General features: G+C 54.4%; 1 protein-coding gene across 1 annotated transcript; it reads left to right on the top strand.

Annotated features, from left to right (window-relative positions):
• Positions 1–3308: 3308 nt before the first annotated feature.
• MMP9 (matrix metallopeptidase 9) lies at positions 3309–11340 on the top strand. The gene is made up of 13 exons (XM_080814110.1): positions 3309–3476; positions 3966–4198; positions 4538–4686; positions 4985–5113; positions 5200–5373; positions 5602–5775; positions 6161–6337; positions 6439–6594; positions 7424–7694; positions 7819–7958; positions 8272–8422; positions 8512–8615; positions 11026–11340. The coding sequence occupies exons 1-13, from the start codon at positions 3339–3341 to the stop codon at positions 11142–11144; spliced, it is 2115 nt and encodes a 704-aa protein (XP_080670236.1). The 5' UTR covers positions 3309–3338; the 3' UTR covers positions 11145–11340.
• The last annotated feature ends 835 nt before the right edge of the window (positions 11341–12175 follow it).

The raw sequence follows: 12175 nt of genomic DNA, 5'->3' as shown, positions 1-12175 counted from the left end.
TGGGGAAACTGAGGCACGGACAGGTTATATCAGTTGCCCCGATCACACAACGAGGTAGTGCCAGCACTGAGATTGGAACTCGAGTCGCTTGGCTCCACAGCACAGGCTCAGAGCTTCCACTCCTTGATGTCCCATGCATGCTGTCCCTGTCTTGCTCTGGGACCAGAGAGAGGTAAATTCTCTACTCTGGGCCTCAGTTTCCTCATCTGCATGATGGGGGCACCTGGAGTGGATTAGTACGATGCCCTCTTGTGATGTCTGTCTCTCTGGTAATTACTTAATTCACTCAATTTCTCCCCTACTGGGCTCAGTTCCATTAGCACAGTGACAAAGGCTATCTTGGTGACTACTGTATTCCCAAATCCTTAGCACAATGTCTGGCCCATAAAAACTCAACACATACTTGAGTGTTTGAGGGTCATCATCAACGGTTTGAGTCTATGATAAACGTTTTGGACCCTTTATATATAAAAAAAAAAAATCAACAACTATCAGTGGTTCTCAGCTGGCGGTGATTTTGCCCCTCCCTCCCACCCAACCAGAGGACGTTTGGCAATGTTTGGCAACATTTCTGGTTGTCACAACTGGCAGGGGGAGGTGCTCCTGGCACCTAGTGGGTAGAGGCTGGGGAGGTTAATACACGTGCGACGATGCACAGGACAGACCCTCAAAACAAAGAACAAATCTGGCCCCAAATGTCAATAGTGTTAAATTCGAGAAACAGGACATCCATACACAGATATGACATATTTTGTACCACTGATGGCAAGTTGGGGGTAGTACACGGATTCTCCTAAAGCTTGAGTCTGCCACCAGAGGAAGACCCCCTGGGCTGGAGGGTCCCTTTATTTCCATCTGTAAAATGACATTGTTCGGGGCATCTGGTAGCTCAGTCGGTTAGGTATCTGCCTTTAGCTCAGGTCATGATTCCAGGGTCCTGGGATCTAGGCACCCCCTTCTCCCCCCAACGCGGGCTCCCTGCTCCGTGGGGAGCTTGCTTCTCCCTCTCTCTCCCTCTGCCCCTTCACTCCACACCCCTGCTCGTGCTATCTCTTTCTCTCAAATAAATAAAATCTTCTAAAGAAACAAAATAAAATGCTACTGCTCAATGACCTCACACTCTCAAATATGGAATATAGTCCCCCGGGTCTGCTGTTCTAGCCTCTGATTCCCCAAAGGTCTGAGACTGCTTTCCGTTCTTGGGGGGGGGGGGGTTGCCGGGGATCAGGGAAGAAGGTGCAGGGTTTTAGGGCTCTTCTCCCTGAGCTCCTTCTCCCCCACCCCTCTGGTCATCTGACCTCCCTGTAAATGGTGATAAAGATGAAAGATTTCAGAGCCAGGCAGCCCTAGGCTTGAGTCCTCGTCCTGTGAATTAACTCGCTGTGTGGTCACAGGCAAGTTCCTTGACTGCTCTGAGCCTCAGGGTCGTCCTCTAAAAATAGGAGGGGTGCTCCTTAAATATACTACCCAGATGGTTGTGGGGATGAAATGAGATGCATACAGGGAAGTTCTCACAGTACTCCCCACGGTGAATCTCAAGAAATGCCTGATTATTATGGCTCTGAGGTAAAGTGACTTGCCCAAGGCGACACAGCTGAGCAATGACAGAGCAGGGACTGAACACCAGAGCCGCTGACTCCAAAGCTGATGCCCATTAATTAGTGAACTCTAGAGCTTCAATTTTCCTATACAGGAAATGAAATGTCTTTGTCTCACAGATTCATTTATTAGATAAGCTTAGAAAGAGCCCAGCAGAGGCGCCTGGGTGGCTCAGTCGGTTTGGCACCTGACTTCGCCTCAAGTCCTGGGACCCAGTCATCAACGAGTTCCAGGCTCAGCGAGGCGCCTGCCTGTCCCTCTCCCTCTCCTTCTGCCCCTCTCCTTGCTCATGGTCTCTCTCAAATAAATAAAATCTTTTCTTTTTTAAGATTTTATTTATTTATTTGACAGACAGAGATCACAAGCAGGCAGAGAGGCAGGCAGAGAGAGAGGAGGAAGCAGGCTCCCCACTGAGCAGAGAGCCCGATGTGGGGCTCGATCCCAGGACCCCAGGATCATGACCTGAGCCGAAGGCAGAGGCTTTAACCCACTGAGCCACCCAGGCGCCCCTCAAATAAATAAAATCTTAAAAAAGAAAATGACTGGCATATAGTGAGCCCTTTAAATCTAGCTTTAAATCTAGCTTCTTGGGTTGTTATGTTGCCTTCCCCAAGTGATGCCACAGGGGCTGGCAGGGGGAAGAGGACAGGAAGGGAGGCATTTGGCTAAAAACTGGGGCTAGAGCTTGTGCTTGGTGGGGAAGGGGCTGGAGAACTGACCAGCCTCCCCATCATCCCCTCTCCCCAGTTTTGCCGTTGAAGAGTCCCAAACCCAGAGAGATCAGAAGGCATTTGTTGTAGGTCACAAGGTGGATTAGAGCCCCAAACCCCAGTCTCCTGATTCCAAGTTGGAATCACAGTCTCGGGCCCAGGTAATTAAAAGCAAACCACGGCCATTACTGACGACTTGTAACAACCTTTAGTATGCATTTTCTGTGTTTGATCTCCTTTTATCTTCACATCAATTTAGGGACAAAGGGCCCTTTTTCACAGCTGAGAAAGCAGATTCAGAGTGGTAGGGCATTTGCCGGAGGCCCTGAAGGAGGAGAGTGAAGCCTGTCTGCTGGCTTCCAGATGCCATAAACTTCCCCCTTTACTATCCTGAAAGATTCAGCCTGTGGAAGACAAGGGTTGCAGTGGTGGAATTCCCCAATTCCTGCCTAGCGGAGCCCACTCTTTCTGCCCCGAGGCGGGGCAGGGAGAGGAAGCTGCCAAGAAATGCTTCCAGTGAGGAGAAAAGAGGACAGAGTCTAGCAGTGTGGGAAGGGTCTCATGGATGGGGTCTGACCAGGAAGGGGGAATCACTGGGTTCAGGAAGACGCCCTGGGGACTCCTCCATTCCCTTCCCTTGGGCTGACCACTCAGGGCCTCCAGGTGGTGAGCTCAGGGAGTCCTTCAAGGCTCAGCTCCCTCCCTGGCTTTCATTCAGTTCCCACAAGCTCTGCAGTTTGCAAAACCCAACCCTTCCCCTATGGGCCTGTGGTTTCCTGCCCATAGGGGAAGGGTCTGGGGTCCTGCCTGACTCGGCATTGGGAACTGTGGACAGGGGGGCAGAGGTGGTGGTGGTGTAAGCCCTTTCTTTGCCTTCTCATGCTGGGGCTGCCCCCTCCACCCCAACACACCCCATCCCCTGAGTCAGCCCCCGCCTGCCAGCGAGGGGCGGGGTTACTGATTCAGTTAATAGCGCCTTCTTAAAGCCCCCACGGGGACAGCTCAAAGCTAGACACCACTACGCTAACCATGAGCCCCAGGCAGCCCCTGGTGCTGGTGCTCCTGGTGCTGGGCTGCTGCTCTGCGGCTCCCAGACCACACCAGCCCACCCTGGTGGTCTTTCCGGGAGATTGGAGAGCTAATCTCACTGACAAGCAGCTGGCACAGGTAGGCTACCCCACCGTCTGGAGTTGGGGAAGGCTGGCCAGGAGCCGCAGGGAGAGCATGGGGGCTCAGAGGAGATAACGTTGGGGCAAGTTGGGGGTGATGGGCATGTCTGGAGAATAGAGGTGTCCAGGATCAGGTCCTGGAGGTCCTGTGGAGGCTTGGGACAGTGATGGCAGGAATGGCTAATAAGGGTTTCCGAGGTGGACAATGGGACATGATGGAGGGTTCTGGAGTGGGCAGGTGCTGGGGGTGCACAGCGGTAAATGCTAGGGGGCCCTGAGGTAGGCACGGGCCAGGGGTCTCCAGGGGTGGGAAGGAGCCGAGTATGTCTGCAGGGAAGGGAGTTAGTGGGTGAGCACCAGCACTGGTATCCAGGGTACCAAGTCCTGGGTAGTTGCTAGTCCCTGAGTACCTAGACAGATGGAATCCAGGCAGGGGAGGGTAGAGAAAGTCAGGGCTCTGGACTATCTCTACCCTCCCACCCCCCAGGAATATCTGTTTCGCTATGGCTACACTCTCGTGGGCGAGATGAACGACAAAGAACAGTCCCTGAGTCCGGCGCTGCGGCTTCTCCAGAGGCGCCTGTCTCTGCCCGAGACTGGAGAGCTGGACAAAACCACCCTGGAGGCCATGCGGACCCCGCGCTGCGGCGTCCCGGACCTGGGCAGGTTCCAGACCTTTGAGGGCGACCTCAAGTGGCACCACCAGGACATCACTTACTGGTGCGCCACCGGGTCCGGCGGAGGAGGGGGACGGGAGGGCCAGACCCCGCGCCGGCGGCGATCTCGTCCTTAGCCCCAACACTGGGTTTAAATGTGCAGCCCCGGGCAAGTGTCTCCACCTCGGCGCCCCTGTTTCTCCTTCAGAAAAATGGGTCTCGCACGCAATCCTGAGTCCTCTGCTGGGGCCACTGTGAGCGTCCCAGGAGGAAAATGCGTCTGAAAGGGCCTTGTAGATGAAAGCCTGGAACGCAGGAAGCCTTGTGCTTTATCGAGGTCGCTGAGACACCGGCTGTCGCTACTGGACCGGCTCCGGCCTCACTTCTGATCTCCCCCCTGCAGGATCCAAAACTACTCTGAAGACTTGCCGCGCGACGTGATCGACGACGCCTTCGCCCGCGCCTTCGCGCTCTGGAGCGCAGTGACACCCCTCACCTTCACTCGGGTGTATGGCCCCGAAGCCGACATCGTCATTCAGTTTGGTGTTAGGGGTGAGAACGCGAGAAGGGGAAAGCCAGGAGGGTCTTGGATGGGGACAGCGGAGGGAGGACCACGAGAGAATAGAGCGGGCGCTGGACCCGGCTTAGTCTCGCTTGTCCCCGCAGCTCTGCCCGCCGCTGGCCCTTATGCGCCCCCTCCTGCCCGACGCGGCACAGCGCGGGGACGCGAGGCTCGGACAGCTGCTCGGAGACGGGATCTCAGCCCACATTCGTTGCAGCGCCCTTGGGCAGCGCGCCAGCTGCACAACTGCACTCGGCTAACTCCCTTCTTCTCCACCTGCTTCTCCAGAGCACGGAGATGGGTATCCCTTCGATGGCAAGGACGGGCTCCTGGCACACGCCTTTCCTCCTGGCCAGGGCATTCAGGGAGACGCCCACTTCGACGATGAAGAGTTGTGGTCCCTGGGCAAGGGCGTCGGTGAGATCCTGAGCCTCCCTGGCCCCCATTCCCTTCTCTTCTCTTCAACGCCCGGCGCCCTGACCCTGCCCCCCCTCCTCCTACAGTGGTTCCGACCTACTTCGGAAACTCAGATGGCGCCCCCTGCCACTTCCCCTTCACCTTCGAGGGCCGCTCCTACTCCGCCTGCACCACGGACGGCCGCTCCGACAACGTGGCCTGGTGCAGCACCACGGCCGACTATGACACTGACCACCGGTTCGGCTTCTGCCCCAGCGAGAGTGAGTGCGGGGTCGCGGCGGGGGTGAGCGGCGCCCACCACCCTCGAGGGGCCAAAACCCTTGGTTTAAATCTCGGCTCTGCCACTAGTGCCGTGCGGCCTGCAAGTTACTCTCTTGCTCTCTGGGCCCTGTGAAATGTGAAATGGGGAGAGGAGGGAAGGAGTACACAGAGGGTGTGTGGGTCGTTAAACTCATGGCGCCTTCGGGTCACCGTGTGCGCCTCCCCAGGACTCTTCACCCAGAACGGCAATGGGGACGGCAAGCCCTGCGTGTTTCCATTCACCTTCGAGGGCAAATCTTACTCCACCTGCACCACTGACGGTCGCTCGGACGGCCACCGCTGGTGCGCCACCACCGCTAACTACGACCAAGACAAACTCTACGGCTTCTGCCCAACCCGAGGTACCTGGACCCCACCTACCGGATTCAAGCCTCGCCCCCTAGTTCCTCATTGGTCCCGGAAACGTGGCTCCTCCACCCATTGGCTTGTCTCTCCCCTCTTCGTTGGGCCTCAGGATCGCGGCGTCCCTGTCCACCATCATAGCCCCTCCCCCTGAGGTCCACGAGCCCGCCCGGCATCTCTGTGTCTTGACCTATTAGCCTAGCCTGCTGCCTCTCCCCTAGTCTCCGGTCCCCAGGCCCCGCCCACCACCTAGCCCGCTACGTCCCCAGCCTCCCCTAGGCTTTTAAAACAGGACACCAGGATTGTCTAGCTCCCTGTTTGGCCCGCACCTGGTCCCTTACTGGGTCCCTCACCTGGTTCACCCAAGGCCCTTTGTCTCTCCAGTCGACTCCGCGGCGACCGGGGGCAACTCCGCGGGGGAGCCGTGTGTCTTCCCCTTCATCTTCCTGGGCAAGGAGTACTCGACCTGCACCAGGGAGGGCCGCGGAGATGGGCACCTCTGGTGCGCCACCACCTCTAACTTCGACAGAGACAAGAAGTGGGGCTTCTGCCCTGACCAAGGTGAGCAGGGATCAAGGGTGGGGGCAGCGGTTTTGGGGGAGGGATGGCCAGGGCTCGGAGGTCCGCCCAGGACTCCTATCTCAGAGACTTCTTTTCTCCAGGATACAGCCTGTTCCTTGTGGCTGCCCATGAGTTCGGCCACGCTCTGGGCTTAGATCACTCATCGGTGCCAGAAGCGCTCATGTACCCCATGTACAGCTTCACCGAGGGACCCCCACTGCATGAGGACGATGTGAAGGGCATCCAGTATCTGTACGGTGAGGCTTGGAGCAGGGATGCGGAGGGTACAGAGAGCAGGGCTGGGTTTTGTCGCTGTACCCAGAATGGGGAAATGGTAGGGGAGGGGGCAGTGGGGACCTCAACACTTAATCTGTGGGAAAGCCTGGGGCCAGTAGGGCCAATTGCTGCCTGGTCAGTGTTTGGAGATGGGGATAAAGAGCCCAGACTCTAGACTGAGACAGATGTGGGTTCAAATGCCAGTTCAGCCACTTCCTGGCTAGGTGACTATAGATGTTACTTCATCCCTCATTTTTCTCACCGTGAAATGGGGCTAATAATGGTATCTGCCTCACAAGGTTGTTAGGAGGTTTAAATGAGTTAGAATAATGCCTGACATATAGTAACCACCATGTAAGTGTTGAATATTTTATTGTTATCACTTATAATCATTAGTATTATTCTCTCACTTAAAAAATGGAGATATTAAAGAATGTACTTGCCTTTTTTTTTTTTTAAGTCAAATGAACTAATGTGAGTTTATAAAGCTTTTAGCACTAACTGAGTGCCCAGAACACACTTCTTTCCCACCAGCCTGGAGGGGGAGGGAGAGCTCCTCCATGTCTTGGGTTCATAAGGCCCAGTCAGGGCCCAACACAGCCCAGGGATTGGACAGACATAACTGGAATGAAAGGTGAATGTACAGGGGGGAAAAAATCAGCCTATCAGCGTTGGAGGAATGCAGGTCCAACACCCAAAGTGAGGAGAGGGAGTGCCAGGGGCCTCATTCATGGGGTTTGGGGCCGCGTATATTATACCAGTGCCGACCTGCACACAGTAGAGGGTATCTCAACAGCTGTCTCTTTCTAGGGTCTCGCCGGGACCCTGAACCAGAGCCTCCAACCGTCCAGCCCACTGCTCCACCGACCGTCTGCCCTACCTGGCCTCCTACTGTCCGCCCCTCAGAGCGCCCCACTACTGGTCCCACAGGCCCCCCTGCAGCTGGCCCCACAGGTCCCCCCACTGTTGGCCCTTCTGAGACAACTACAGTGACTTTCGACCCTGCAGAGGATATGTGCAAAGTGAACTTCTTCGATGCCATCGCAGAGATCAGGAACCGTCTGCATTTGTTCAAGGATGGGTAAGGGGGCAGGGATGTGTGGCTGGGGAAGGGAACTTGCGAAGAGGGACGTGCCTGCCCCTCTCTGGCCACTGTCCTTCGGTTCAAAGTTCAGTGCCCCACCGGTCCCTTTTCTCGTGCCCAGGAAGTACTGGCGATTCTCCAAGGGCAAGAGGCGCCCGGTGCAGGGCCCTTTCCTTATCACTGACTCGTGGCCTGCGCTGCCCCGCAAGCTGGACTCCGTCTTCGAGGACCCGCTCACCAAGAAGATTTTCTTCTTCTCTGGTTAGTCTCCTCCTTTTTCCTCCCCCGTCCCCGCCGTCCACATCCTTGCCAATCTAGGAGGACCAAGAGACCGAGGGTAATCCGCGAAACATTTTCCGCGGATTAGGAAAAGGCGCCCCCTTCTGGCGGGTGCCATTTAGCCGCTCTTCACCGTCCCCTCGCACGGTCCTACCGAGCGGTTCGGCTCCGTGGGCACCGAGACTGAGGGCACGTTGGGCGCATAAAGGCCTCGCTGGCTTCTTCCTCTTAACATTCAAGGACAATGTGTGTCCACTCCCTGCCCCCAAACCGATGTGGCTCTTCTCCCCTGCAGGGCGCCAAGTGTGGGTGTACACAGGTGCGTCGGTGCTAGGCCCGAGGCGTCTGGACAAGCTGGGCCTGGGCCCCGAGGTGGCCCAAGTCACTGGGGCCCTCCCGCAAGGCGGGGGGAAGGTGCTGCTGTTCAGCTGGCAGCGCTTCTGGAGGTGAGAGTCACGGCCACCGCCGGCAGGGGGACCCCGGGCGCCATCCGCCGTCCCTCGGCTCAGCACCTGTCTCTTCCCCACTTCTGCAGTTTCAACGTGAAGGCGCAGACCGTCGATCCCAAGAGCCTCGGCTCGGTGGAGCAGGTGTTCCCCGGCGTGCCCTCGAACTCGCACAACGTCTTCCAGTACCAAGGTGAGCACGGCTGCAGACCGCGGTCGGGTCCCGCCCCGCCCCAATTCCCACGCTAGTGGCCTAATTGATTGGTCAAATTCTAAGAGACGGATAAAAAAATTCCCCAGCACAGATGAAGTTCCCTCTAGAGGCAGGGACCTTTCCCAGATCATAAAGGGACACAAGGGAACAACCAGAACTACAACCCAGATTTCCTACGTCCCTGGCTGGAAGCTCTTTCCCCCACAGTAGGGGGGGAGGGGAGACACAAGGTTTGCATGGAGGCTCATTCCTTTATATGACAATATTTATCAAGTGCCTATAATATGCCAGGCGCGTCCTGACACGGGAGATACAGTGATTAAAAAGAAAAAAAAAGGCAATCCATAACTGTGCCTCAGCTTTCCCGTCAGTAAAATGGGGATGATAGCTGGAGTTATACTTGTTTTCTCTTCCTCACCACTCACATGCAGTTGGTTGACAAGTTCTGTTGACTCTACTACCAAAACACTCACTTCTCACCATCTCCTTTGCAAATATTCTGGTCCAAGCAATACTGCTCGTTGAATACCATCAAGATAGTCTCTAGGAGTAGGGAGTGGTTAGGAGCTGAGGGCCACGGTCTTGGGGGTGATTCCAGACCTGTTCCAAAGTCAGAGAAACTACTGGGACACCTGGGTGGCTCAGCTGGTTAAGTGTCTGCCTTCCACTCAGGTCATGATCCCAGGATTTAGTCCCACATGGGCTCCTTGCTCAGCAGGGAGCCTACCTCTCCCTCTGTCTGCCACTACCCCTGCTCGTGCTCCCACGTGCTCCATCTCTCTCTCTCTGATAAATAAAGAAATAAATACATATACAAATAAATAGGTCTTTAAAAAACAAAAGAAAGGAAGAAACTACCAGGATCTGATCTGCCCTCAAACCCTTCCAGCGCTCCTGCGTTCCCTCTGCTCCACACCAGCCACATCGGCCTCTGGCTGCTCTTTGAACACATCAAGGTCACTCCTAGCTTTGGGTCTCCACGCCAGTTTTTCCCTCTGCTTGGAAGCTTCTCCGCCAGACTGTCCGAGGGCTGCCTCCCTTTTACCCTTCGGCTCTCAGCGCTTAGGCTCTATTTTCAAACAGGCCTTCCCCGGCCCTCATGAGTTATTCACTGGCTTGTATTTCTTTCTTTCCCTTTCTTTTTTAAAAAAGATTTTATTTATTTATTTGACAGAGAGAGAGATCACAAGTAGGCAGAGAGGCAGGCAGAGAGAGAAGGGGAAGCAGGCTCCCTGCTGAGCAGAGAGCCCGATGTGGGGCTCGATCCCAGGACCCTGAGATCATGACCCGAGCCGAAGGCAGAGGCTTAACCCACAGAGCCACCCAGGCGCCCCTTGTTTTTATTTCCTTCATAGCTTTCTACATTGTCACAGTCTCATTTACTTACATGTTTGCTTATTAATCGTCTCTCTTATCCCATGGGAATGCGAGCCTCGCAGAACAGAGATCGTGCCTGCATTTTTGTCTCTGCTTCATCCCCCCAGTGGCCCTAATGGTGCTGAGCACCATAAATAGTCAATGAAATGAATGAATGAATGAATGAATGTTGAATGACAGCCCTCGGACAGTCTGGCGGAGAAGCTTCCAAGCAGAGGGAAAAACTAGCACGGAGGCCCAAAGCTAGGAGTGACCTTGATGTGTTCAAAGAGCAGCCAGAGGCCGATGTGGCTGGTGTGGAGCAGAGGGAACGCAGGAGCGCTGGAAGGGTTTGAGGGCAGATCAGATCCTGGTAGTTTCTTCCTTTCTTTTGTTTTTTAAAGATCTATTTTTTTTTTCAAAGATTTTATTTATTTATTTGACCGACAGAGATCACAAGTAGGTAGAGAGGCAGGCAGAGAGAAAGGAAGGGAAGCAGGCTCCCTGCTGAGCAGAGAGCCTGATGCAGGGCTCGATCCCAGGACCCTGGGATCATGACCTGAGCCGAAGGCAGAGGCTTTAACCCACTGAGCCACCCAGGCGCCCCTAAAGATCTATTTTTTTATATATGTATTTATTCCTTTATTTATCAGAGAGAGAGAGGGAGCACGCGGGAGCACGAGCAGGGGTTGTGGCAGACAGAGGGAGAGGTAGGCTCCCTGCTGAGCAAGGAGCCCATGTGGGACTAAATCCTGGGATCATGACCTGAGTGGAAGGCAGACACTTAACCAGCTGAGCCACCCAGGTGTCCCAGTAGTTTCTCTGACTGTGTGCCAGGCTCGGTGCCAAACATTGGACACTGAGGTTTTCTGCCCTCCGACATCTCTGTGGGGGGAGATGGAGGCGTCCTAGGAAAAGCTTGGAAAGATCCAGAATGGGCAAGAGGGACGATGGTAAAAATCTTGCTGCTGTTTCTGTATGTGTCTGTGGGAGGGTTGGCATCACCTCTCTTGTACTTGCCTTTCCCCCGCAGGGAAAGCCCACTTCTGCCAGGACCGTTTCTACTGGCGTGTGAATTCTCGGCATGAGGCGAACCAGGTGGACGAAGTGGGCTACGTGACCTTTGACTTCCTGCAGTGCCCCGAGGATTAGGGCTTCCCATCCTGCTTTGGCACTGCAGAGAAGATCCTAGGGGGTCCATCCCAATGGCGAAGGAGCCAGTTTGCCGGATACGAACTGGTGGGTTTGTTCTGGAGGACACGGAAGAGTTGAGGTGGGCTGGGCCCCTCTCTTTCCACCTTCCTTTTTTGCTGGAATGTTTTTAATAAACTTGGATTCTTTAACCTTGAGGAGGAGATTTCTTTATGTATGTATGTGTATATGCATGTAACAGACAGAGAGCTTACTCTGTGCCAGATAGTGTCCTAAGCACTTCATAAATATTAACATTCATTCTCCCTGGTAGGAAGATATAATGTGATTACTTCTATTTTACAGCTGGGGAAATGGCCAACCTATTATTCATTCATCAAACATTTATCGAGCTCCTGAGTGGAGCCAGGCGTTGTGCTGGGTACTGGGGAAGGAGAGCTGGACTATGTTTCTGTCCTTAAGGATCTCTCGGGGTCTTCCAACTTTAGGTACATAAGCGTGCCCTCAGAACCTGCTTAAAATGCAGACTCCAGGTTCAGTCTCCAAAGAGTCCCGCTCAGTTACCATGATTTTTTGTCTGGTGGGGGAGGGAATCACACTTGGAGGGTGTGCAGCGTGTGGCCCTTTTCTCTAGAATCATGGCACATATATGTGATTCTGTATGTGATATGTGATTCTGTCGTGGTAGAAGTCAGGGAACATTTCTCAGCCAAGATGACATCTGAACTTGAACTGAATCTGGAAAGGTGAGCAAGAGTTTCTTTCTGTTCAAGCAGAACAGTCTTCTTAGGGGGTAATTTACCAGAAACCGTTACGCCTAGGAATGTCCTACGCTACCTCTCACACACATGAGCATAAAACAACGGATACAGGGATGTTGATTGCAGTATGGCGCATAGAGTGAGGAATGGCAACATCTGAAGTGTACAGAGGTCAGCCAGCAGATAAGTGGAATATGGTATTATACATGATGGTAGTGGCTACCGTTCATCCAACACTGACTCCGTGCCAGACACTGTGCCATGGGCTTT

This window comes from Martes martes (genome assembly GCF_963455335.1).
Source record: "Martes martes genome assembly, chromosome: 9".
Lineage (NCBI taxonomy): Eukaryota > Metazoa > Chordata > Mammalia > Carnivora > Mustelidae > Martes > Martes martes.
Note: the sequence above shows the minus strand (reverse complement) of the source record. Positions and strands in the feature narration are given on the sequence as shown.